This window comes from Symphalangus syndactylus, chromosome 1 (assembly GCF_028878055.3).
Source record: "Symphalangus syndactylus isolate Jambi chromosome 1, NHGRI_mSymSyn1-v2.1_pri, whole genome shotgun sequence".
NCBI lineage: Eukaryota > Metazoa > Chordata > Mammalia > Primates > Hylobatidae > Symphalangus > Symphalangus syndactylus.
Genome location: NC_072423.2, coordinates 121,391,517 through 121,419,473, shown reverse-complemented (window position 1 = coordinate 121,419,473; position 27,957 = coordinate 121,391,517). Strand labels below are relative to the sequence as shown.

At 46.8% G+C, this 27,957-nt stretch overlaps 1 protein-coding gene and 1 long non-coding RNA gene across 7 annotated transcripts; both read left to right on the top strand.

Annotated features, from left to right (window-relative positions):
• Window positions 1-245: 245 nt before the first annotated feature.
• On the top strand, window positions 246-15,622 carry LOC134736270 (uncharacterized). The gene is made up of 2 exons (XR_010120160.1): window positions 246-639; window positions 12,694-15,622. It is a non-coding gene; the product is annotated as an uncharacterized lncRNA (long non-coding RNA).
• Window positions 15,623-18,833: 3,211 nt separating this feature from the next.
• LOC134731707 (basic proline-rich protein-like) lies at window positions 18,834-25,413 on the top strand. 6 transcript variants are annotated; one of them, XM_063611850.1, is made up of 3 exons: window positions 18,834-20,840; window positions 23,777-23,821; window positions 24,623-25,413. In XM_063611850.1, the coding sequence occupies exon 1, from the start codon at window positions 18,943-18,945 to the stop codon at window positions 19,567-19,569; it is 627 nt and encodes a 208-aa protein (XP_063467920.1). In that variant the 5' UTR covers window positions 18,834-18,942; the 3' UTR covers window positions 19,570-20,840; window positions 23,777-23,821; window positions 24,623-25,413. The 6 variants fall into 6 exon arrangements, 5 of the variants coding, with proteins under 5 accessions (XP_063467920.1, XP_063467921.1, XP_063467918.1 ...); XM_063611851.1 differs by lacking the exon at window positions 24,623-25,413 and adding an exon at window positions 24,542-24,560; XR_010114188.1 differs by having other exon boundaries at window positions 18,955-19,443; window positions 20,461-20,840; window positions 21,290-25,413.
• The last annotated feature ends 2,544 nt before the right edge of the window (window positions 25,414-27,957 follow it).

The window sequence follows — 27,957 nt, the reverse complement described above, 5'->3', positions numbered from 1 at the left end:
CTAATTGCAGTTTGAGAAGGGAGTGAGATCTGCACTATGCTCTCACAGAAGACCAATAAAAATGATGCATTGGGTTACGTACAGAGTTTTGTTTAACTAAATAAGTTCTGCAAATTTGTAGCAGGGGCTGCATGTCTCCAGACCCTAGGAAGACAGCCTTAGGCCACCAGTTCTAGCCATTTTCTCTGCCCTGCCATCTCACTCAGTGTTTCCTCTGTGCACACATGGAATAAATGTGTGTTTTTTTTTTTTTTTTTTTTTTGAGACGGAGTCTCGCTCTGTTGCCCAGGCTGGAGTGCAGTGGCGCAATCTCGGCTCACTGCAAGCTCCGCCTCCCAGGTTCATTACATTCTCCTGCCTCAGCCTCTCCAAGTAGCTGGGACTACAGGCGCCCGCCACCACACCTGGCTAATTTTTTGTATTTTTTTTTTTTTAATAGAGACGGGGTTTCATTGTGGTCTCGATCTCCTGACCTCGTGATCCGCCTGCCTCGGCCTCCCAAAGTGCTGGGATTACAAGCGTGAGCCACCGCACCCGGCCAGAATAAATGTTTAAGAAATATTCATTTGCCCCTGCTGGGCAAGATGGCCAAATAGGAACAGCTCTGGTCTGCCGCTCCCAGTGAGACCAACGCAGAAGGTGGGTGATTTCTGCATTTCTAACTGACGTACCCAGTTCATCTCACTGAGACTGGTTAGACAGTGGGTGCAGCCCACGGAGGTCCAGTAGAAGCAGGGTGGGGCATTGTCTCACCTGGGAAGTGCAAGGGGTCAGGGAACTCCCTCCCCTAGCCAAGGGAAACCCTGAGGGACTGTGCTGTGAAGAATGGTGCACTCCAGCCCAGATACTACTCTTTTCACATGGTCTTTCTAACCCACAGACCAGGAGATTCCCTCAGGTGCCTATACCACAAGGACCCTGTGTTTTAAGCACAAAGATGGGTGGCCATTTGGGCAGACACTGAGCTAGCTGCAGGAGTTTTTTATTGTACCCCAGTAGTGCCTGGAACACCAGCAAGACAGAACCATTCACTTCCCTGAAGACACGGAGCCAACTGGTCTAGCTCAGCAGATACCACCCCCATGGAGCCCAGCAAGCTAAGATCCACTGGCTTGAAATTCTTGCTGCCAGCACAGCAGTCTGAAGTCTACCTGGGATGCTCAAGCTTGATGGGGGGAGGGGCCTTCACCATTACTGAGGCTTGAGTAGGCAGTTTTCCCCTCACAGTGTAAATAAAGCCACTGGGATGTTCAGACTGGGTGGAGCCCACCACAGCTCCATAAAGTCTCCATAGCCAGACTGCCTCTCTATGTTCCTCTCCTCTGGGCAGGGTATCTCTGAAAGAAAGGCAGCAGCTGCAGTCAGGGGCTTATAGATAAAACTCCCATCTCCCTGGGACTGAGTACCTGGGGGAAGGGGTGACTGTAGGTGCAGCTTCAGCAGACTTAAACATTCCTGCCTGCTGGCTCTGAAGAGAGCAGCAGATCTCCCAGCACAGCGCTCAAGCTCTGCTAAGAGGCAGACTGACTTCTTAAGTGGGACCCTGATGCCTGTGCCTCCTGACTGGGAGACACCTCCCAGCCAGGGTCGACAGACACCTTATACACGAGAGCTCTGGCTGGCATCTGGCAGGTGCTCTTCTGGGATGAAGCTTCTAGAGGAAGGAGCAGGCAGCAATTTTTGCTGTTCTGCAGCCTCTGGTGGTGATACCCAGGCAAAAAGGGTCTGAAGTGGAGCCCTAGCAAACCCCAGCAGACCTGCAGAAGAGGGGCATGCCTGTTAGAAGGAAAAGAAACAAACAGAAAGCAATAGCATCAACATCAACAGAAAAGAAAGACCACACAAAAACTCCATCTGAAGGTGACCAACATCAAAGACCAAAGGGAGATAAATCCATGAAGATGAGGAAAAGCCAGAGCAAAAAGGCTGAAAATGCCAAAAACAAGAATGCCTCTTCTCCTCCAAAGGATCAACTCCTTGCCGGCAAAGGAACAAAACTGGACAAGGAATGAGTTTGACAAATGGACAGAAGTACACTTCAGAAGCTGGGTAATAACAAACTCCTCCAAGCTAAAGGAGCATGTTCTAACCAAATGCAAGGAAGCTAAGAACCTTGATAAAAGGTTAGAGGAACTGCTAACTAGAATAACCAGTTTAGAGAAGAAAATAAATGACCTGATGAAGCTGAAAAACACAGCACAAGAACTTCGTGAGGCATACATGAGTATCAATAGCCGAACTGATCAAGCAGAAGAAAGGACATCAGAGATTGAAGATCGACTTAATGAAATAAAGCATGAAGACAAGATTAGAGGAAAAAAATGAAAAGGAATGAACAAAGCCTCCAAGAAACGTGGGACTATGTGAAAAAACCAAACCTATGTTTGATTGGTGTACCTGAAAGTGATGGGGAGAATGGAACCAAGTTGGAAAACTCTCTTCAGGATATTATCCAGGAGAACTTCCCCAAAATAGCAAGACAGGCCAACATCCAAATTCAGGAAATACAGAGAACACCATAAAGATGCTCCTCAAGAAGAGCAACCCCAAGACACATAATCGTCAGATTCACCAAGGTTGAAATGAAGGAAAACATGTTAAGGGCAGCCAGAGAGAAAGATCGGGTTACCCACAAAGGAAGCCCATCAGACTAACAGTGGATCTCCTGCAGAAATCCTACAAGCCATAAGAGATGGGGGCCAATATTCAACATTCTTAAAGAAAAGAATTTTCAACCCAGAATTTCATATCCAGCCAAACTAAGCTTCATAAGTGAAGGAGAAATAAAATCCTTTACACACAAGCAAATGCTGAGGGATTTTGTCACCACCAGGTCTGCCTTAAAAGAGCTCCTGAAGGTAGTGCTAAATATGGAAAGGAAAAATCAGTACCAGCCACTGCAAAAAGAACCAAATATAAAGACCATTGACACTATAAAGAAACTGCATCAACTAATGGGCAAAATAACCAGCTAGCATCATGATGACAGGATCAAATTCACACATAACAATATTAACATTAAATGTAAATGGGCTAAATGCCCTAATTAAAAGACATAGACTGGAAAATTGGATAAAGAGTCAAGACCCATCAGTGTGCTGTATTCAGGAGCCCCCATCTTATGTGCAAAGACACTCATAGGCTCAAAATAAAGGGATGGAGGAAGATTTACCAAGCAAATGGAAAGCAAAAAACGCAGGAGTTGCAATTCTAGTCTCTGATAAAACAGACTTTAAGCTAACAAAGATCAAAAAAGACAAAGAAGGGTATTACATAATGGTAAAGGAATCAATGCAACAAGAAGAGCTAACTATTCTAAATATATATGAACTCAATACAGGTGTACCCAGATTCATAAAGCAAGTTCTTAGAGACCTACAAAGAGACTTCGACTCCCACACAATAATAGTGGGAGACTTTAACACCCCACTGTCAATATTAGACAGATCAATGAGACAGAAAATTAACAAGGATATTCAGGGCTTGAACTCAGCTCTGGACCAAACAGACCTAACAGACATCTACAGAACTGTCCACCCCAAATCAATAGAACATTCATTCTTCTCATCACCACATTGCACTTATGCTAAAATTGACCACATAATTGGAAGTAAAACACTCCTCAGCAGATGCAAAAGAATGGAAATGATAACAGTCTCTCAGACCATGGTGCAATCACATTAGAACTCAGGATTAAGAAACTCACTCAAAACCGCTCAACTACATGGAAACTGAACAACTTGCTCCTGAATGACTACTGGGTAAATAACGAAATGAAGGCAGAGATAAAGATGTTCTTTGAAACCAATGAGAACAAAGACACAATGTACCAGAATCTCTGGGACACAGCTAAAGCAGTGTTTAGAGGGAAATTTATAGCACTAAATGCCCACAGAAGAAAGCAGGAGAAAGATCTAAAATCGACACCCTAACAACAAAATTAAAAGAACTAGAGAAGCAAGACCAAACAAATTCAAAAGCTAGCAGAAGACAAGAAATAACTAAGACCAGAGCAGAACTGAAGGAGATAGAGACATGAAAAACCGTTCAAAAAATCAATGAATCCAGGAGCTGGTTTTTTGAAGAGGTTAACAAAATAGATAGACTGCTAGCCAGACTAATAAAGAAGAAAAGAGAGAAGAATCAAATAGGCACAATAAAAAATGACAAAGGGGAGATCACCACAGATCCCACAGAAATGCATACTACCATCAGAGTATACTATAAACACCTCTACAAAATAAACTAGAAAATCTAGAAGACATAGATAAATTCCTGGACACATACACCCTCCCAAGACTAAACCAGGAAGAAGTCAAATCCTTGAATAGACCAATACAAGTTCTGAAATTGAGGCAGTAATTAATAGCCTACCAACAAAAAAGAGCCCAGGACCAGATGGATTCACAGCCAAATTCTACTACAGGTACAAAGAGAAGCTGGTACCATTCCTTCTAAAACTATTCCAAACAATAGAAAAAGAGAGACTCCTCACTAACTCATTTTATGAGGCCAGCATTATCCTGATAGCAAAACCTGGCAGAGACACAACAAAAAAAGAAAATTTCAGGCCAATATCCCTGATGAACATTGATGCAAAAATCCTCAATAAAATACTGGCAAACTGAAACCAGCAGCACATTAAAAAGCTTATCTACCACAGTCAAGTTGGCTTCATCCCTGGGATGCACGGCTGGTTCAACATATACAAATCAATAAATGTAATCCAACACATAAACAGAACCAATGACAAAAACCATATGATTATCTCAATAGATACAGAAAAGGCCTTCAATAAAATTCAACATTACTTCATGCTAAAAACACTCAATAAACTAGGTATTAATGGAACATATCACAAAATAATAAGAGCTATTTATGAAAAAACCCACAGCCAATATCATACTGAATGGGAAAAGCTGGAAGCATTCCCTTTGAAAACTGGCACAAGACAAGGATGTCCTCTCTCACCACTCCTATTCAACATAGTATTGGAAGTTCTGGCCAGGGCAATCAGGAAAGAGAAAGAAATAAAGGGTATTCAAATAGGAAGAGAGGAAGTCAAATGACCTCTGTTTGCAGGTGACATAATTGTATATTTAGAAAACCCATCATCTCAGCCCCAAAACTTCTTAAGCTGATAAGCAACTTCAGCAAAGTCTCAGGATACAAAATCAATGAGCAAAAATCACAAGCATTCCTATACACTAATAATAGATAAACAGAGAGCCAAATCACAAGCAAACTCTCATTCACAATTGCTATAAAGAGAATAGAATACTTAGGAATACAGTTTACAAGGGATGTGAAGGATCTCTTCAAGGAGAACTACAAACCACTGCTCAAGGAAATAAGAGAGGACACAAACAATTGGAAAAATATTTCATGCTCATGGATAGGAAGAATCAAGATTGTGAAAATGGCCATCCTACCTAAAGTAATGTATAGATTCAATGCTATTCCCATCAAGCTATGATTGACTTTATTCACGGAATTAGAAAAAACTACTTTAAATTTCATATGGAACCAAAAAAAAGCCCATGTAGCCAAGACAACCCTAAGCAAGAAAAACAAAGCTGGAGGCATCATGCTACCTGACTTTGAACTATACTACAAGGCTACAGTAACCAAAATAGCATGGTATTGGTACCAAAACAGAGATATAGACCAATGGAACAGAACAGAGGCCTCAGAAATAACACCACACATCTACAACCATCTGATCTTTGACAAACCTGACAAAAACAAGCCATGGGGAAAGGATTCCCTATTTAATAAATGGTGTTGGGACAACTGGCTAGCCATATGTAGAAAGCTGAAACTGGGTCCCTTCCTTACACCTTATACAAAAATTAACTCAAGATGGATTAAAGATTTAAATGTGAGACCTAAAAACCATAAAAACCCTAGAAGAAAACCTAGGTAATATCATTCAGGACGTAGACATGGGCAAAGACTTCATGACTAAAACACCAAAAGCAGTGGCAACAAAAGCCAAAATTGACAAATGGGATCTAATTAAACTAAAGAGCTTTCGCAGAGCAAAAGAAACTACCATCAGAGTGAATGGGCAACCTACAGAATGGGAGAAAATTTTTGCAATTTATCCATCTGACAAGGAGGTAATATCTAGAATCTACAAGGAACTTAAACAAATTTACAAGAAAAAAAAAACAACCCCATCAAAAAGTATGTGATGGATATGAACAGACACTTTTTAAAAGAAGATATTTATGTGGCCAACAAGCATATGAAAAAATGCTCATCATCACTGGTCATGGGAGAAATGCAAATCAAAACCACAGTAAGATACCACCTCATGCCAGCTAGAATGGTGATCATTAAGAAGTCAGGAAACAACAGATGCTGGAGAGGATGTGGAGAAATAGGAACACTTTTACACTGTTGGTGGGAGTGTAAATTAGTTCAACCATTGTGGAAGACAGTGTGGCAATTCCTCAAGGATCTAGAAATAGAAAAACCATTTGACCAAGGAATCCCATTACTGGGTATATCCCCAAAGGATTATAAATCATTCTACTATAAAGACACAGGCACATGTATGTTTATTGCAGCACTATTCACAACAGCAAAGGCTTGAAACCAACCCAAATGCCAATCAACGTTAGACTGGATAAAGAAAATGTGGCACATATCCACCATGGAATACTATGCAACCATAAAAAATCATGAGTTCATGTCCTTTGCAGGGCCGTGGATGAAGCTGGAAACCGTCATTCTCAGCAACTAACACAGGAACAGAAAACCAATCACTGCATGTTCTCACTTATCAGTGGGAGATGAACAATGAGAACCTATGGGTACAGGGAGGGGAACATCACACACTGGGGCCTGTTGGGGGGTGGAGGGCAAGGGGAGGGGTAGCATTAGGAGAAATACCTAATGTAGATGACGGGTTGATGGGTGCAGCAAACCACCATGACACATGTATAGCTATGTAACAAATCTGCATGTTCCGCACATGTACCCCAGAACTTAAAGTATAATAAAAAATATTATTTTGAAGGGGAGCCAAGTTATTTGCCTTCATGCAGCCCTATCTGCTCAACCCCTTTGACTGAACCACTCATAGAGATTGGCATATGGTCAAATAGTTTAAAAGTTTCTTCCTGACCCCTAAGCCTTGGTTGCTGTGATTCGCTAGTCACCTCTGCAACCCATCTGTCCTATTTTTTCTTTTCTTTTCTTCTCTTTTTTTTTCTTTTTTTTTGAGACAGGGTCTCACTCTGTCACTCAGGCTGGAGTGCAGTGGCTCCATCATGGCTCACTACAGCCTCAAACCCCTGGGCTCAAGTGATCCTCTCATCCCAGCTTCCCCTGTATCTGGAACTACATGTGCATGCCACCATGCCCTGCTAATTTTTTGTAGAGATAGGGTCTCACTATATTGCCCAGGCTGGTCTCAAACTCCTGGGTTCAAGCAATTCTCCTGCATCAGCCCCTCAAAATGCTGAGATTACAGGCTTAGCCATGGAGCCTGGCCTATCCTGTTTTTCAGTTGCCCTGTTCCCTTCTCCTCATTGCCACCAGCCTCATTTCTTTCCCCTCCACATTGAGGTTTTCTTTAATACTCCCTCATAGGAGGACTTTTTCACAAGAGCAATTCATTTCCCTCTGGAGCTCAGCCCCAAGACCCAGCAGACTGGGAAGTTTTACCTGCGGTCTCCTGACAGATACCATAGGTAACCAGGCCTTTTGTCTTTAAAATAGGTATGGAGAATCTCAACATTGGAGGATAAGTCTGTGAAAAACAGCATTATGTTCACAACGTCCTGCTGAAACAGCACTTTAAGGAAAGTTCTCTTTGAGGATTTTTTTTTTTTTGAGACAGTTTTGCTCTGTTGCCCAGGCTGGAATGCAGTGGCACAATCTCAGCTCACTGCAACCTCCGTCTCCTGGGTTCAAGAAATTCTCCTGCCTCAGCCTCCTTAGAAGCTAGAATTACAGGTGCCCACCACCATGTCTGGTTAATTTTTGTATTTTTAGTAGAGACGGGGTTTCAGCATGTTGGCCAGGCTGGTCTTGAACTCCTGACCTCAGGTTATCCACCTGCCTCGGCCTCCCAAAGTGCTGGGATTACGGGCGTGAGCCACCGCGCCTGGCCCCCTTTGAGGATTCTTTCAGACTAGCATGGCATTGGTTCTGAGTGTTCTTACACATTCAGAAAGTAAAGCACCAAGGTTTACAGTGTAGGCCAGGCACGGTGGTTCACATATGCAATTTCAGCTCTTTGGGAGGTCTAGGTGTTACTGGAAGGGGGTCCCACTTCAGACCCCAAGAGAAGGTTCTCGGACCTCACACAAGAAAGAATTTGGGGAGAGTCCATAGAGTAAGGTGAAAGCAAGTTTATTAAGAAAGTAAAGGAATAAAAGACTGGCTACTCCAAAGGCAGACAGCAACATGGGCTGCTCAACTGAGTGTACTTAGAGTTGTTTCTTGAATATATACTAAACAATGGGCGGACTATTCACACGTTTTCTGGGAAAGGGGCTGGGATTTCCCAGAACTGAGAGTTCCTCCCCATTTTAGACTTTATAGGGTAACTTCCAGGCATTGCCATGGCATTTGTAAACTGTCATGGCGCTGGCTAATGCATTATAATTAGAGTATAATGAGCAGTGAGGATGACCAGAGGTCACTTTCATCCTCATCTTGGTTTTGGTAGGTTTTGGCTGGCTTCTTTACCGCATCCTATTTTATTAGCAGGGTCTTTGTGACCTGTATCTTGTGCTGACCGCATATCTCATGCTGTGACTAAGAATGACTAACCTCCTGGGAATGCAGCCCAGTAGGCCTCAGCCTTATTTTACCCAGTCCCTATTCAAGATGGAGTCGCTGACATAGGTGGGAAGATTGCTTGAAGCCAGGAGTTGGAGTCCAGCCTGGGTAACATAGTGAGATCCTGTCTCTACAAAAATAAATAAAATAAAATAAAATAAAATAAAATAAAATAAAATAAAATAAAATAAAATAAAATAAATAAAATAAAGTAAAATAAAATAAATAAAATAAAAAATAAAATAAAATAAAATAAAATGTTACAGTGTTAATAAGACTAAATTCCAGGATTTTATGTTAAAAATGAAGGTTTGAACCCTCCACAAACACTGCTAAAATAATAGCAAAAGTTTTAAAATGGTATCAACTAGTAAGAACAAAGAGAACTGCAAGGGAAATACTCTTTGAAAAGAGAGTTCACCAATTTTTTGGAAATGTAGATAGACAAGAGGGAACAGATTAGCATCACAAAGGATAGTACAATGTAGTGCCTGTTGGGTGGTTACTGACAAAACATGTGCCAGACCTGGAACCCCCGAGAAATTGAACACTTGAAGATACTTGCAATTCCAAAATCCATGAAGGTTGGAAAACAAACCAATTCTTTTTTGGAAAGCTCATTTAGTTGCATAAAGTGGTCTGACTTCACTCATTTGGAGAGAAGCTAACTTGAACTGATACGAGGCTATTTATAACCTTTAATTTTTCCACTGAATATGCACATTTATATGCTTCACTGCAGAAATAATAGTATGTTTGAGAAAATTTTATTTATTAAAATGCCAACAAAAATAGTGATATATCTATTGGGAAGACAGAAGACAGGGCACAAGGGGTAAGACTGAAGAATGTAAGAGTTAAATCCTGAACTACCTCAAAAGGAAGTTAAGGCGTAATGCTCTAAAATGTTCAGAAATGGCAGTGTAAATATATTATTCAGAAATATGATAGCAAATAACTAAATAGTCCTATAACTACTAGGTATCCAAAAACCTTTTTTGGTTAACTTCTATCAAACAGTCAAGGCACATATAATCCTAATCTATATGAGCTATTTGAGATAATATAAAGAGAAGGGCTGCTTCTCAACTCATTTAAAGGTGATAGCTTAACTTTAAAAAAATAGGACAGCATGGGCAAGGAAAATTTCAGGCCAGTTATCAGTCATGAACATAGATTTATATTATTAGCAAACTAAATCCACTAATGCATGAAAAGAATACTACATAATGATTAAGTAGAGCTAATCCAGCAAAATAATGTTGATTTAGTGTAAGAATTCATGTAATATGTAATCACCACACTAACTGATTAAGGAAGAATAATCATATGATTGTTTCAGTTAATACAGAAGCATCTGATAAAATTCAGCATTAATTTGCAATTAAAAAAATAGGCAAACCTAGATGACAAAGAACTTCCTTAATCTGATAAGGAGTGTCTACAAATAACCCACAGCAAACGGTATTATCAATAGTGAAAGGTTAAAAGCTTCTCCTTTGAAGTCCAGAACAAGGCAAAGATGCCCGCCATCACCACTGACCTTCAATTTTGTTCTGGAGCTCTTAGCCAAGTATGAAAATAAACAAAGTTGATATTTTGCAGATATTTACACAGACAAGTCAGAAGAATCTACAGATACATTAGAATAAGCAAATTTTATAATTTGCTGGATACAGAATGTATAATAGAATATAAGTATATATGTCTCTGCTTCAAATAGATTTATAAAGTCGAACAAACTTATTTTGCAGAACTTTACATATTGACTTTAAAATTTATGTAAAATTGCAAAGGGCTAAGAATAGCCAAGATAGTCGTGAAGAAGAAGAATGAGGTATAGGACTCGCCTTACCAGATATCAAGATTGATATAAAGCTTTGGTAGTCAAGACAGTGTGGTATGAAAACAAGTACAGAACAATACTGGTATGGTCTGGCTGTGTTCCCAACCAAATCTCATCTTGAATTGTATTCCCACGTGTTGTGGGAGGAGCCCAGCGGGAAGCCCACAGTCTCTTCAGAGGCTCCTGCCCGCACCTTGCCACAACTGGCGTCCACCACACACTGCCAACCTCTGAGTCGTGGCAGCGTGGGAATGGTGTTGGGTTTGCAGGTGCACGAGAGTATTATGGGCTTCCCTAGCTTCCCTGGAAGCCCCAGCAGTTGATGGTGAGTTTTCCAATCAATGATTTTATCCATGACTCAGCAGACCCCTGGGCCCTGGGAGTGTCAGTCCCCGGCTGTGTTCATGGAAAGCAGCACCAGAGAAACGCATGGGCAGAGCAGACGGCACAGAGGGAGCCTCCCTCTGCTGGGAGCAAAGCAAGCACACAAGTTTTCACACATAGGGCACGGGCACTCATACACACAGGACACGGGCATCCACGCACACAGGGCACAAGAGCCCACACACACAGGGTATGGGCACCCACACACACAGGACACGGGCACCCACACACACAGGACACGAGCACACCACACACACAGGACACGGGCACACCACACACAGGACATGGGCACCCACACACACAGGACACGGGCACACCACACACAGGACATGGGCACCCACACACACAGGACATGGGCACACCACACACAGGACATGGGCACCCACACACAGGACACGGGCACACCACACACACAGGACACGGGCACCCACACACACAGGACACAGGCACCCACACACACAGGACATGGGCACCCACACAGAGGACATGGGCACCCACACACAGGACATGGGTGTACCACACACAGGACACGGGCACCCACATGCAGGACACAGGCACCCACACAAGGGACATGAGGGCACCCACACACACAGTACACGGGCACCCACACAGGGCACTACAGCCCACGCATAGGGCATGGGCACCCACACACAGGGCGCGAGAGCCCACACACAGGGCACCGGCTGCCTCCTCAGCCATACACTGGAGCCACCACTGGCTCTGGACAGCAGCGGATGCTCTGGCTCCTAGGAAGCCATGGTGGACTTAGCCAGTCTGATGTTGAAGATATAGGGGCCAGGGCCACGGTGCTAACAGACGGCCTTGAACCTGAAGGCTGCCCGTTTCTGCACTCTTGCACCAGTCTCTGTGTGTGAGTAGGCTTTGGAGTGCAGGATCCCAGGCAAGTGCACTTGGCATTTGGACAGATGGTGGCAGGTCACCCACACAGCAGCTGCAGCCATGTGCACCCTGGCCACTTGGCCAGAGCATGCTGATCACCCGCACTGCCATGGTCTTGTAGAAAAACTCTTGAATCTGGTTTTAGCCGATGTCTCCCGGTTGTTGGGAAGACACAGCAGCATCCATCAGAGTAAACCTGCAGAAGACTCTGCATGTGCTTCTGAGGCGGGTTCTGGGCTCCGGTGTGGATGCTTTCATTGGGGGCCCTTATGCTGCCGACCCCAGAGCCCTCCGCAGAGGACCAGAATTCTCCCAGTGCCCGCAGAGGACCAGAATTCCCCCGGTGCCCGCAGAGGACCAGAATTCCCCCGGTGCCTGCAGAGGACCAGAATTCTTGGGCTTATAGAGCAGGTGAGGATTTGTCCCAAACTGGGGTGACCTGGCCCTGGCTTCCCAAGAAGCTTTAGGCAGCACACGCATATGCATTGTGTTTTTACAGCTACATATTTACTTCAACGGTTACCAAAACCATCATGCCCACAAACGACCTCATGGATGAAGTGCTGGGGGTGGGGTAAAGCAAAACTGTGAGTCAAAAACAAGTACTGGGACCTGATCCAGACAGTGCACAAATCACTTACACCAGGGAAACACAGGCGTAGAGGCTGATCCCCAGAACGAGGTGGTACAATCAAGCTTCTGAAACCCCGCAGTCGTCAGGGTCGGAGGGTTGCGCTGGGTCTCACCTTCTTGCCCCCTTTCAGGTCACTCGGGTGTCACTCACAAGGCCTCATCAAATGCACCCCATGAGCGTGGATGACTCCAGAGAAAACCTTCTGAGGGTTTCCAGAGACGCATTTTTGCTCCTTTGGAGTAATGGGAACAAGGGGTCACTCTGCTTCATGATAAGGCAGTGACCCCACATGCGTGTGCAGGTGAAACTGCTTTCTCTCCAGCCAGGATAAAAGAGGAGGCTCACAGCTCTCCACCCAGCACCAGCAGCTGGCGACAGGGCCACGCGTTTGTCAGGACAGGACCCACGACACATGGTTGTGTCAAGAGCTCTCTGCCTTGCATGTCTAATCATAACAGAAAAACACAAATTCGGGGGAACATTCTTCTGGTGTATTTTTCCCACCCGTTCCACAGTTCTGGTTCAGGACCATGGCGACCTGGGCACAGGACTCCTCCATCCTCCACCTGCACCATGGCAAAGCCATCTCACGGTGAGCTTGCAAGAGAGTCTGGTGGGGGACAGAGAGGAGGAAGCCTGTCCCCAGCTGTTTTCTGCGGAACTCTGGATACTTTCGTGTTCTGTAGAGAATGAGGATGAAGTTGACAAAAAATCCGGAAAGGTTGCTGTGGATGGGGCAATGCAGGCCATTCTCCCAGGGAGTTGGTCCCACTCTGACCATCTTCCCTGCCCCACAAGGGAATGGAGGGCCTCCGTGTAAGCAAACACCATCGGGCTGTGCGTGTGTGAGACAATGTGTGCCAAATGCAATCTCATCAACCCATCTGCCCTTCGACACCCGGGAGCTTGTCCAAGCAGAGAGAAAACACTCATCCAGAGTTTAGCAAATAATGCCATCAATTGAAACAGGTTTACTTCCACTGAGATGTCTTTAAAAGCAGAGTGATTTTAAAATAATGGTTGGTTTTAAACTACTTATTTAGGTGTCATGAGTGCATTTCAGTGGGAGTTTTTTTTGTTTTTTTTTTGATTTTTGTTTTTTAAGACAGAGTCTCACACTGTCACCCAGGCTGGAGTGCAGGGATGTGATCTTGGCTCACTGAAACCTCCACCTCCCAGGTTCAAGCGATTCTTGTGCCTCAACCTCCCATGTAGCTAGGATTACAGGCATGCACCACCACATTCTGCTAATTTTTGTATTTTGGACAGAGTTTTGCCATGTGGTCCAGGCTGGTCTCAAACTCTGGACCTCAAGTGATCCTCCTGCCTCAGCCTCCCAAAGTTCTGGGATTACAGGCGTGAGACACTGCGTCCGGCCGGGACTGTTTTCATAACATCGTTGTGTTTTAAGAAAACTTTCATGGCTTGTGACAAATAGCATGTAACTCAGTAAGTTTTGTGAACAAAGCTATGTGAAAGGATGATAAAATCTTGGGACCCCAGTGCACTCTGCCAAAAGGAAAAACTTAAACTGGAAGCTGAATCATGCAAGAAGTGGCCTTTCCTTTTGTTCCTAAGTAGAGGGCTATGGATAAAAGCATCTCCACCAGTAGCTGCTCTCCATAAAGTGCCAAGGTAATGAGCTCAAAAGGGACACATCATGGGCCAACCCCCTGCCTGCTCTCTTTCTCTTGCAACATGATTCCATGACAGGCCACACCCTCCCTCTTTCCCCTCCAGCCCACTTCTCCCCTTTACAGTTCAGAGCCCTCAAAATCGTCTTTGGATAAAGGCAGGGACTGGATTCCATAACGGGCCACACTCTCCCTCTTTCCCCTCCAGCCCACTTCTCCTCTTTACAATTCAGAGCCCTCAAAATCGTCTTTGGATAAAGGCAGGGACTGGATTCCATAATGGGCCACATCCTCCCTCTTTCCCCTCCAACCCACTTTTCCTCTTTACTGTTCAGAGCCCTCAAAATTATCTTTGAATAGAGGCAGGGACCACAGATTGTTCCTGTGGTTTTGTGTTCCTCTTTTCAGGAAATGTCCTTACCTTTGGCAAAATAAATTTCTAAACTAATGAAGCCCTGTCTCAGACGCTTTCTGGTTCTCTCTATGTAACCAGGACTGAGATCAAAAACAGGACCCTGGCAACTCCCTCTGTGGAGCAGTTACCTGACCCCCGCGGGGACCACTATCCTGACCCGGGTGCCAATTGGCACTGCCCAGTTCTGAATTCCATGCACGTGGCCCCGGCAGGAGGCACCGGTGCCCTCCTTCCTTCCAGCATCACGCCAGCATCACACCCACATCACGCCAGCCTCCCGCCAGCATCATGCCAGCATCACACCCACACCACGCCAGCCTCCCACCAGCATCACGCCAGCATCACACCCACATCACGCCAGCCTCTCGCCAGCATCACGCCAGCATCACGCCAGGCTCACCCTGTTGTGGCTGCACCTGAAGCTTGTTTACTGTTGCTGCCTTGTTGGATTCTGTCCCATGAACACACCACGGTTTATTCATCCATTCTGTTGTCAATGGGCATTTGGACCGTCTTCAGTTTGGGGCAATGAATACACCTGCTGTGAACATTCAGATGCTCTTCTTGGGTGAATTTACATACACATTTCTGTTGGGCATGTGCTAGAGGCTGCATCGCTGGGTCACTGCCTCCCTGAGTCCCCTGTGTCCAGCTGCAGGACCCCCTCACATGCACCCCAGCTCCCACTGCTCCACAGTTAGGCCATGATTTGATATTTCTGCCTTTCTCATCTTAGCCATGCTGGTGCAGAACAGAAGTTCCTAATGTTGGCATAAATCAAATTTATCTGTGTAAGTTTCTGGAGCCTCTATTTGTTCCATTGGTCCATGTTTCTTTCAAGAGTCCCACCTTGTGTTATTTACTGTAGCTTTAAATTAAGGCACAATACCCAATAGTGAGAGTCCTCTGACTTTGCTCTTCCTCAAGATTGTATTAACTGTTATTGACTCTTTGTGTGTTTTTAATTTTTTTATTATATTTTAAGTATAATAAAATACTGGAGACCCGGGTGCTGGTGGTGTCAGAATCGAGTCTGAGTCTGAGGAGTGACCTGGGGCTGGCTGGGCTAGGCAGCATCACAGGGTTCTGCAGCCCAACTGCACATCAGGCTGGTGACAGTCATGCCGCCTATTACTTCATGTGTCATCAGAGCATCGCTAGAACACAGCACTTCAAGTGTGCAGATTTAGTGAGCCATAGTCTAAAGACAAGTAGAGCCACTGAAATCCTAAATTTCAATCAATCATCTCCTTGTTACTTGTCTTATTGGAATTAATCCTTTGAAATTATGTGGGGTGGGAGTTAAAGCTAATAACTAATTATGTTAATGTTAAAACTAAGATTTTTCTGGCCACGTGTGGTGGCTCATGCCTGTAATCCCAGCACTTTGGGAGGCCGAGGTGGGCAGATCACTTGAGGCCAGGAGTTTGAGACCAGCCTGGCCAACATGGTGAAACCCTATCTCTACTAAAATTCAAAACTTAGCTGGGCATGGTGGCAGGTGCCTGTAATCCCAGCTATTCGGGAGGCTGAGGCAGGAGAATCGCTTGAACTAGGAGGCAGAGATTGCAGTGAGCCAAGATTGTGCCACGGCGCTCCAGCCTGGGCAAAAGGAACAAAACTCTACCTCAAAAAATAAAACAAGATTTTTTCTGAGAAAAAGGTGTAAAACCATATACTAAATTTGAAATAGAAATACAAGCGTGAACTCATTTGTTGTTCTTTTACCGTAGACACATTTCCTAGCTCTGCCCCAGTAGCAGTAGACATATCAAGCACCTAGAAAGTGGTCTCTAATACATGAAAACCATGAATTCATAGTGATGGTTTCAAAGCCAAAACCAACCAAACAAACACATGTAATTGGTCACTCTTGGAGGTACCTAGGGCACTAACTCCTAACACTGGGAATGGACACTTGAAGGAAGATCAGCGATTATCCTGTCTTTTCTCTACAAATTGCAATTCAGGGAAACCTTGTTGATTAGGAAAAGTTCTTTACAGAAGAATTCCTGCAAATAAGTGAGTAAAGAATGACAGTTTAAGAATTGTCTCAGCCTGACCAACATAGTGAAACCCCATCTCTTAAAAACACAAAAAATTAGCCAGGCATGATGGTGGGTGCCTGTAATCCCAGTTACTCGGGAGGCTGAGGCAGGAGAGTCGCTTGAACCCAGGAGGCGGAGGTTGCAGTGAGCCGAGAGTGCGAGAGTGCGCCACTGCACTCCAGCCTGGGCAACAAGAGCGAGACTCTGTCTCAAAAAAAAAAAAAAAAAAAAAAAAGAATTGTCAAATTGCCACCCCTAATGCCGTGGTTCTCTAACTTGTGTAACAGGATCACCTGGAGGGACACTCCTCCAGACCTTCTGATTCAGTCCTGGGGGTACCCCACCCCAGATCTTCCGATTCAGTCCTGGGGGGACCCCACCCCAGACCTTCCGATTCAGTCCTGGGGGGACTCCAACCCAGACCTTCCGATTCAGTCCTGGGGGGACCCCACCCCAGATCTTCCGATTCAGTCCTGGGGGGACCCCACCCCCGATCTTCTGATTCAGTTCTGGGGGACCCCACCCCAGATCTGCCGATTCAGTCCTGGAGGGACCCTACCCCAGATCTTCCTATTCAGTCCTGGTTCGGCCTGAGAATTTGCATTTCTAACATGTCCAGGGACCACAGTTTGAAAACCTCCATGGCAGACGTGTAATGGGATGACATGGTCCAATAAATGAAGGAAAAATAACAGGTGGCAACCTCAGGCAGCTTCATCCCAACCAGTAAGAAAGTAAATCCTTTTGTAAACTAAGAGGAAGTATTAATATGGGCATTTGAGCAAACATTTAAGTGTTAGGACAAAGAATTAAAAACTAGCACAGGCACCCCCGAAGCATGATAGGATGGCAACAGAAGGGCTGATTTAGTTTCCGAGAAATAACTGACAGACAGTGTTGTGTGTGTGTGTCTACTACTTAGGAACCCAAAATAAACCTTCAGACCGTTTTCATGAGTACTGAGACCAAGAAAACCACTGGGCAGTGGGTGGTTTGGAAATGTAAATGTTGATGGTACTCCACTAATGAGTCATGGAACGATGTTTCATACTGAAAATGTTTTGTAAATGTGAGTTTCAAGGTTTCAAAGTGAACCCGTATGTGTTAGGAGAAAAGACTACCAAAGAAGTAAAATAATTGGGTCAATATAAAAAGCAGAATATTGCTCAGAGAGATGTGGATAATTCCTAACACGGATCAAAGGCACCAAAAAGGTGAGCTGTGAGTAAGTTATTCAGACCTGCACCGTCCCCTGCAGTAGACACAGACAACATCTTGGTAGGCAACTGGGTGAAAATTCAGAGACAACCCTAGGAACTATGAGGATGAAAAAAGTTAGCGTTCATGGAATGAGGCACTGAAGAACCTGAAAAGCTGGAATAACCCCATGAAATAATGAAAATAATTGTAGTATCCTGAACTGGGGTACAGGACACAGGACTGACGTGGAAGGCGGCATTAGACTACGCGCGCGGGAAAGACCCAGTGATCACAGTGGCCCAAAGCTGGGCACTTCCCAATTCTGGGGATTTGTGCTACAAGCACTCCAGGCTCCACCGTAGAACTGTGTCCAGCACGAAGGCAGTGCTGTCTCGGCGGAGACAGGGCTGCACCACCACTGGGGCGGGAAGGGGCCCCGCAGGAATGCGCCCAGTGTTTCCAACTGCATGGGGTCGGGGGCGGCGCTGATGCAGAGCGTGAGGGAGCAGGTTAAACCTAAAGGAGAGAAGCTTTTCGGAGCGGAACAGACAATGGAGAACGCTGCACACTGCCCTTCCCACTCGAATTGTGTTTTGCCTTTTTTTTTTTTTTTTTTTTTTTGAGACGGAGTTTTGCTCTTGTTGCCCAGGCCTGTAGTGCAATGGCCTGATCTCGGATCACTGCAATCTCTGCCTCCCCGGTTGAAGCAATTCTTCTGCCTCAGCCTCCCAAGTAGCTGGGATTACAGGCGTGCGCCACCACGCCCGGCTAATTTTGTATTTTTAGTAGATACGAGGTTTCTCCATATTGGCCAGGTTGGTCCCGAACTCCCGACTTCAGGCGATCCACCGGCCTCGGCCTCCCAAAGTGCTGGGATTACAGGCGTGAGCCACCGCACCCGGCCTGCTTTTTTTTCTTTTTTGCATAGTCTCGCTGTCCACCGGGCTGGTGTTGCAGTGATCTCGGCTCCCTGCAGCCTCGAGCTCCCAGGCTCAGGCGATCCTCCCGCCTCAGTCCACGGAGTAGATGAGACCACAGGAGCCCGCCACCACGCCCGACTACTTTTTGTAATTTTTGTAGGGATGGGGTCTAGCCACGCTGCCCAAGCTGGTCCCAACTGCTGGGCTCAAGAGCTCCGCCAGCCTCCGCCTCCCAAAGCGAAGGGACCGCAGGCGGGAGCTACCGCGCCCCGCCCAGAGTTTCCGACTGTTAGCGTGACTCATATTCACGTCAAAACTTCTTTTTATACAAGAACTAAAAGGCAAACTAAATCCCTGCTCCATCACTGCCTGTCCCGGGTGGCGGCGCGGGACATTTTCTCCAAGCGCCTACCCGGCCCCGCGCGCAGGTGGCCTGCGCCGGAGGATCCCGGACAACGCACATTTCCTCCGCCCCCGGAAGTGGCGGTAACGCCAGGCTCTGCCCCCGACAGAGGCGGAAGCGGAGTCGCCCTGAGAGGTCTCCCGTTGCCGCAGGCGCCTCATCCCAGCAGCGCGCCTTGGCTCTTGGCCGCCTACTCCTACGGCCCTGGCCCCGGGCGGGGCGCTGCCCGACCAGAGCTTCCTGTGGAACGTCTTCCAGAAGTGCGGGCTGGCACTGCCCCGGCAACCCCCGCCTCCGCCGCAGCCGCCCCCGACCCCTGCCCCGACCCCGCGGCCCACCCCGACCCCGACCCCTGCCCCAACCGCCGGGCCACCCCCGTTCCCTGACGGTTTCCCCGCGGCCACCCCCATCACCTGCCGGGTCCCCAGCGGCCTCCCCCGTCCCCTGCCCCGACCTCCGCCGCCTCCCCTGTCCCCTGCCGCGACCCCCGCGGCCGCGCCCGACCCCTACCCCGACCGACGCGGCCGCCCCCATCCCCTGCCCCGACCCCCGCGGCCGCCCCCATCCCCTGCCGGGTCCCTCGCAGTCTCCCCCGTCCCCTGCCCGGTCTGCTGTGGCCGTCCCTGCCTCCTGCCCGGTCCCTGTCCTGTGCATCGGGCCCTTCCTAAGGTGCAGAGTGCGCCACTGCAGACCCGAGGTCGCGGCCACCGGCTCTTGGGCTAGGCCCTTTTTCTCGCCTCAAGAGCCGTCAGGGGGAGGGTCTCCAGGGTGCTTGTTTGGGGAAAGCGGAAACAGACTGCCTGGGCCTGTGTTAAAATGTCAGCAGCCAAGGAAGAAGCAACGACCTGGCGTCTGGTCGGGCCAGGTGACCTTTATGGCGGCGCCTTCTGTCCCTGGTCGCTTTTCCACTGAATGAATGACCGAAGCTATAGTAACTCATGGCCAGGGAATGGCTTAGTTATCTGAGGGAATCTTTTCTTGTTTGTGAAAAAGGGAAACTGGTGCAAATGGGAATTCAGACAGGCCAGGAGGGGAAGGAAGGGAAGGATTGAGGTGGGAAAAGAGAGACAAAGACGATTGATCTCTTAGCAGAAGACCACACTTGGACGTCCGCTCATGGGGCACTTCCTTGATTCTCCTGTACTCCTCAGCGGAATGGGAGAGGCGGAGGTTCCAGGAGGGAGCCTTCCGGAGTCGGTGCAGGGTTGACAGGAGACGTTGTTTTGCTTTTCCTGAACTTTCAATCGCCAGCTTATTTGGTCTTGATGTTGTTGTAGGGTTGATAAAGACAGCAGTGGAGTGATACCAGACGCCGAGCTTCAGCAAGCTGTCTCCAACCGTGTGTGGGCCAGTGGGACCTGGGCCTCCAGACCAAGAAGCCGCGAGCATGCCCTGCTAACAGTGGATAACTTTCTTCATCTGAAGTTGATTTTCCAAGGACAAAGGAATCATTAGGACAAATTATTATTACTGCTTCATGGTGGAGATGCTTCTGGTTTATTTTGTGGCTACTGCTGTTACTGCTTGGAGTGCCTCACCGAGCCAGCTAACAACTGCGTGCGTGAGCACAGGGAAAGGCTTCTTGAGAAATGAAAACTAGGTTGTAGGTTTAGAAGGGGAATAGGAAGGTTAGCTCTGTACAGCCGAAAGCCTTTTGGTAAGTTGGAGGTCCTTGAATTTCCTCGGTGACTGCAGCTTGGTGACTTCTCTGAATAGACCTTCGAGGGCACTGGGGGGTGATTGTTGGAAGGCTTGGGAAGCTCAGGCATCACTTGTGTGGGAACGTGGCTGTTACAGGAACTGCAGAAACTGGGACTGGTTTCCTCCGGAAAGGATTGGGGGTGTTGGAGGCGCTGGCAGGGGAGTTTCGGGGAGGTGTTCTTATCAGTGTGCGAATACTGGGCGTTCTGGCAGCGGGAAATCTGGGTCCTTGGGTGTTGTGAGCTCCCTGGAGTTATGTTCTTGCCAGTTTCAGCTCGATTGATCCCTCTCCCCTGAGCTATCATTGGATACATTTTACTTCATTGAACACCTGACTGCTGCTTTTTCTGTAATCCCTCAGGGGCAGTCATCTTTTCTGATTCTGTGTATCGTTTGCGTTTCCAGATCCGTGCCATTTAAGCTAGAAAAGGAGTCAGTTTTGAGATGATGTGAAAATGTTGAAAGGCTCCTCGTTATTAATGGGAAGTATCTGATGTTGCCAGAGACTGAACTGGGGCGCGGGGAGCACTACGGCTGCTAGACACTGCCTCACTGCGCTGTGGGTGGGGGGGTGCTGGATTCAGCCTTACTGCCTAATGATTTGTGAGGATTTGTGTTTTCAGAGTAACATGTTTACCTTATATTATGACATCAGTTCCTAATATGTGACGTGTGGGCCACAGATGCTGGTGTATTATTTCACATGCATTTATATAGATTGTTTTCAGGGAATTCAGAAATTCTGTTATCTCTACGCTAGTGATTGTGCTTTCTTGATTTTTCTCTTTTCATTATTCTTAAATCCTCCTTTTTTTATTTGCATCTCTGTTCATTTATACTCGGGAAGTGCAAGACATGGCTACTAGAAAGAGATGTCAAGAGAACCCGGAATCCAGTAGGCTACAATTTGGCAAATCTTAGCTTAAAACTTCCTAAATGTTGACCACAGTGGATGCAAATGGCTCTGTGCATCATCTGTTAAATATGGTCAGATGACCACCCAGGTTCAAGTGGTTTGTCACCAGGGTGATACGAGCCACACGGAGTGCCCTCCTCAGAGGCCATGTCTCAGAGACGTTTATTTTGAGTGGTTTTCCAGTGAGTGATGCAAGATTTATGATCCATTTTAACAGCCTGCTTTTTATGCATTTGCTCAAATTTTTAGATTTTAGGTTTAGTTTTAGGTTTTCTGTTAAACTTGCTCAACTAGGAGTGGTGGTCAAATACTGGACCTCATTAGCATGATAGCCTGCCCACCTTGGCAGCCTCCACTGGAGTGCTTTGGGGCCTGCCTGGATTTCAGTCCTGGCTTTACCAGGTTTGTGTCCTTGCCGTTACTGGGAGGGAGTATTGAGGAAATGCATGGGAGGTGCTTCCCGTGATTCCTGGCACAGAGCAAGTGCTCAGTAATTGTCAGCTGTGAGTATTAGTAGTAGCTAATACACTACCATTATTCTTGGCTAACAAGCCAGCTCAAAGCTTTGATGATTTCCATTACCTGATGATGGTGATGATGGTTTCTACGTACTGAACACTCACACTGCTGGGCTAGGCGCTTAACCCAAATCAAAGGTCAGCATTATTGTTTGGGGGTGGGGGAGACACCTCCTGCTCTGACTTGTGTGTTTGGGTTCCCGTATTTTCACCAGAGGGTGTTAGTCCTGCCCCAGTTCAGCTGGTCCTCAAAGCATATATAGCTCTTTAGCCATCAGCAAGTGTCAGTCAGAACATAATCTTGATTTCAGCTGCTACTAAATATCTACCAGGAGCCTGCTTGAGAGAGAGAATTGCCTGACAGGTGCTGAGTCCACCATTCCTGAAATACTTTGAAATCAGTGTCTGGCTTAACCCAAGCTGTGTATCGGGACCCTGTCACCGTGGTCCCAATGGAGTCACTTTTCTTAGGCGCCCCCCTTTACCTTGGGCTCTGAGCTTTCTCTGCCTTTCATCTCTGCAGGATGAAGCCCCACCCGCCCTTCAGGATGCAAAGCCCTCCTCTATAAAATGCGTGCGGGGCCAGGTGCAGTGGCTCACATCTGACCTCCCAACACTTTGGGAGGCTGAGGCAGGGGGATCGCTTGAGCCCAGAAGTTTGAGACCAGCCTGGGCAACATTGTGAGACCCTGTTTCTTGAATTGCCCTGGGAGATTTCCTCAGCTTGTGCTGGAGGCATGTGGCCCCATGAAACCCGTAGTCACCGTTCACCCTGAGAGACGCTGGCTTTGGGGTTCACGTGCCTGCTGCGGGGCAGCCCCAGGAGATGGCCACCCTGTTTCTCCTGGAGCTGGAGCTGCGCGTGTTCTCAGCAACTGTGGTGGCTGTTCTGTTTTGTTTGCATCTTATAAACCGTTTACCCGATTACATTTTCCTCTTCAATTTAGCTGCTAGAAAATTTAAAGTCAGATTGGTGGCTTGCCAGTAATGAGAGTTTAGAGTAGAGGTAAACTTTATGACATAGTCTTAGACTCTTCACTTTCTCCTCAGCCAACATGATTCACATTTACTTTATTTTGCTGTACTGTGAGTGTCTTTGTGTTTCCTGAATTCCTTCTAGAATAAGGCAGGTTGTTAGTAAGCACAGGTTTCTGGTCCATCTCATAGCCTCAGGCAGTGGGCGGTGCTGTCCGTGCTCCCTTTCTGGGTTACCTGTGGTAGCTCTCAAGTTGCAGGGCTGCGATTTGAAGCCTGATTTAGTACACTGTGTTTCTGTCGTGTTCTGTGGTGGTTTGCTCCTCACGTGAGCATTCACCCTGTGGCCCTGTTTCTCCACCACACCTCTGCCTGGTGGCATCCTACTGGTTGTCTCAGCCAAGCCACTCTGTTCTGAAGATGCCCTTGTCCTCCACCACTTTGCTTTGGGCTCTGAGCTTCTTCTGCCTTTCATCTCTGTAGGATGAAGCCCCACCTGCCCTTCAGGATGCCAGCCTTGACAACATTGTGAGACCCTGTTTCTACAAAAACTAAACAAGTGTAGTGGTGCACGCCTGTAGTCCCAGCTACTTGGGAGGCTGAGATGGGAAGATCACTTGAGCCTCGGAGGTTGAGGCTGCACTGAGCTGAGATCAAGCCACTGCACTCCAGCCTGGGAGACAGAGCGAAATCCCATCTCAAAAAAACAAAGAAAGTGGATGCGCGCTGCTCCTGCCATTGGATCATCACAGCATTTTTCTTTTCTCTGATGTGCGCCTTTTTCCTCACCGTGGGGGCTCATGCTTTCGTGGTTCCCTCTCGCTACTAGATTGTGAGCTGCATGAAGGAAGGTTCATAGTCGTGTTGTATGTACAGGCACACAAACTTTGTTCTTGGATAGACGCATATCAATCTGCTTCCTTCTTCTCTCTGAATTTCTTTATTTAAAAAAAGAAAAAATTAGACATGGAGTCTCACTGTCTTTCCCAGGCTGGTCTCAAACTCCTAGGCTCAAGCGATCCTCATGCCTCTGCTAATATGAATCATTAGCCTATACTAATATGAATTCCTATACTAATATGATTGAAATTAGTTTGACTTCTATAATTGTTCTCCCAGATTGGGCTTCTGTTTTGATAGTAGAACTAAATTATTAGGCTATTTCAAGAAATTAATATATTACTGGTAGAAAAACCGAAGCTACAAAATGGCCTGGTTTCTCACTTCAGTTAAATTTGTGCTTCTGAGTGCTTGTATTCTAGGTGAAACCGCACTGAGAAGGTATTTGTGGCCCGTATGCTGATTCATTGATTAGACTTCTTTGCACAGGAGAGCTGCTAAAAATTACTGCAGTGAACAGGTATGAAGAAGAAGGCTGTTCTCTGCCCTTCTTTTTGCAATAAAATGTTACAAACTATCTTGAGTTTGATCCCTTTTCGGGTGTTTGGGTTTTTTTTTAACATTCACATGTTTCTTGGAATTATAAGAAATTAACTTTGTGCTTCTGAAGTGGGTTTGCCTTAATATAACACTGATGTATTTGAAAGGGGCATTTTTAAAGCTGTACTTTAAAAAATAATAATTCTTAAATTCGTTTCCAGGTTTTTTGTTTGTTTGTTTGTTTGTTTTTGAGATGGAGGCTCTCTCTGTCACCCAGGCTGGAATGCAATGGCATTGATCTTGGCTCAGTGCAACCTCTGCATCTGGAGTTCAAGCGATTCTCCTGCCTCAGCCTCCTGAGTAGCTGGGACTACAGGCACCTGCCACCACGCCCAGCTAATTTTTGTATTTTTAGTAGAGACGGGGTTTCACCATGTTAGCCAGGATGGTCTCGATCTCCTGACCTTGTGATCTGCCCATGTCAGCCTCCCAAAGTGCTGGGATTACAGGCGTGAGCCAGGGGGCCAACATGGTGAAACCCTATCTCTACTAAAAATACAAAATTAGCTGGGAATGGTGGTGTGCGCCTGTAATCCCAGCTACTTGGGAGGCTGAAGCATGAGAATCACTTGAACCCAGGAGGCAGAGGTTGCAGTGAGCTGAGGTAGCGCCACTGCACTCCAGCCTGGGGGACAGTTAGACTCCATCTCAAAAAAAAAAAAAAAAAAAGAATAGAATAACTCTTGTTTAGGTGTTACAAAATCCAGGCCAGACAAATCTAAACTTTAATCTCACACTCAGTTGCTAGATTAGTCCCTTCTCCAGCTCAGGTTCGGCCTAAGCCTCAGGGTTCCTTACTTGGTGGGCACCACCTGCTCCCTTCCCCACCTTTGTTCCTCTTTTTCCTCTGCTGGCTCCTCCGGGCTTGGGTGTGTTCAGAGGTGGAGACAGGCTAAAGGTCTTCGGCTTTTAGGTTCTGTTGATGGGTGAGTTCCAGATACTAGCTTTCTCTTGTAGGATGTTTCATTTATTTATCTATTACAAATATTTACTTCGAACACACCATTCATGTGCCAGACCCTGTTCCAGGCACTGGGGCTAGGGTGATAAATGAGATCAACAAAAATACCTGCCCACATTAAGCTCCTGTTCTACGGAAGACAAAAAAGAAAGAAAATACCTGTGTCCTTAGTACATTAGAAGGTTCCAAGTACTGTAGAGAAAAATAAAGTAGGTTAGACTCGGTGGCTCACGCCTGTAATCCCAGCACTTTGGGAGGCTGAGGTGGGAGGATTACTTGAGCTCAGGAATTTGAGACCAGCCTGGGCAACATGGCAAATCCTGTCTCTACAAAAAAAAAAAAGTTAACTGGATATGGTGGCTTGCACCTGTAGTCCCAGCCACTGGGGAGGCTGAGGAGGTGAAGATTGCAGTAAGCTGAGTTGTGCCATTGCACTCCAGCCTGGGTGACAGAGCCAGACCCTGTCTCAAAAAAAACAAAAGGAAAGAAAGAAAATGAAAAAAAGCAGAGATGGGGCAAACAGGGGAGAGGGCTGGTGCTGGGGTCACAGGGGAGGGGCTGGGAATGCACGGGAGGGGCTGGGGATGCAAGCTTTCCTGAGTTCCCACAGTTCTCTGCCCCTCTCCTGTCTCACAGGGCAAGGGCCACCTGGGGCTTGTGGTGGTTTTGCGCCAAGCTAATATCTTGTTCTTCTCAACAGATGGAGGCCCATTGAGGCTTCTCTGTCCTCCACGGGGAACAGCATTGGCCTAAACCTGCAGACACCATTGCAAAGAGAAGTCAGGCAAACCCGCTGATGAAGAATGATTCCAGTGTGCTGACAGAGGCTGACATTTCTTGCCATAGGTGATTTAATGTTGGGCCTCAATTTTTCACTCCCCTCGTAAGGGTATGACATAGCCACAAACTTGCCAGGGCCCGAGGGAGGGTGGATGGACTTATCCATCCCATAGGTGTTGGCTCGTGGCTGGGTGACTTGCTTCTGCCAATGAGATTTTCACAGACACAGCACAAGCAGAAGCCTGGAATGTGTGGGCACTGCCAGGCCTGCCCTCTAAGGCTCTTGATTTTCCCCACGAGATGTGCGTGCCCCAGGGGATGGTGGCTCTGGCTGCGGGATGAGAGGCGTGTGGAGCAGGCATGGTTCCCATCCTTAGCCTACAGTCAAGCCCAGACTAGATCAGCCTAAGCCCAGCCACGCCACGGGTGCAGGAGTGAAGAGCAAATGCTAACTGTCCATGGAATTGACTTTCAAAGGGGCGTGTCATGTGCCTCTTCCCAGCAACAGTGAAGGCATTTCCCTATCAGTCAGTTGGTAAATGATTATTGACAAACAATGTGCTGGGAAGGTGGAGTGATTTGAGTAGATTTGGCCTCTGTTCTCATGGAGCTTCATTTCTAGAGGGGAAGGCAGATGATGGATGGATAAATATAAATATAAATGATTCTAACAGGTTGGTGCAGCAGTCATTAAAAGGAATGGCAAAAAAAGGAAACGGGGAGGAGCCGCTGCTGCAGTTCATTAATAGTAATGGCAAAAACCACGATGACTTGTGCACCAACCTAACACAGTAACCACGGGTGTGCAAAATGTGGCAATTGGGAAGTTCCGAGTGCTAGGAGAGCATCTAGCTTCCCGGCGTCAGGAGATGGGGGTTGGCAACCTAACCAAGGTTAAGTCCAAGTGAGGGGGGTGGGCAGGGAGCGACATTTCAGTGGAGACTCCAAGGATGAATTGTATTTAGAGAGTAAACCTATAGAGAGGGTGTGTGTCTGGCACAGAGAAGAGCCTGTGCAAAAGCTCGGGGCGAGAGGACACTGTGTGTTCATCCACCTGAGGGGCGACGAGCAGGCTGGAGCTCAGCGGGTTGATAGGAGGATGCAGAGCCCGGGAAAGGCACCCTAGGCAGAGGGCACAGCAGGGCAAAGGCCTGGAGTCAGGCCTGAGCCTGTGTGGTTTGAGGAATGGACAGAGGCCTGTCTGGCAGGAAGGGAACAGCACAGGGGAGAGACCTTAGGCCAGAGCAGAGGGCAGGGCTGTGCTGGGCACTGTGGGCTGTGGATGGTGCTGGCATTTAAGAGGGGAGACCATAGACCAGGGCAGAGGGCAGGGCCGTGCTGGGCACTTTGGGCTGTGGATGGGAGCTGGCATTTATGCTCAGGTGATGGGAATATGTTAAAAGATTTTAAGGAGGGGAGTAGCAGTTGGGATTAATGTGTATTCTGGGAATCTCAACAAAGTAAATTCATAGTTCGAATTTTC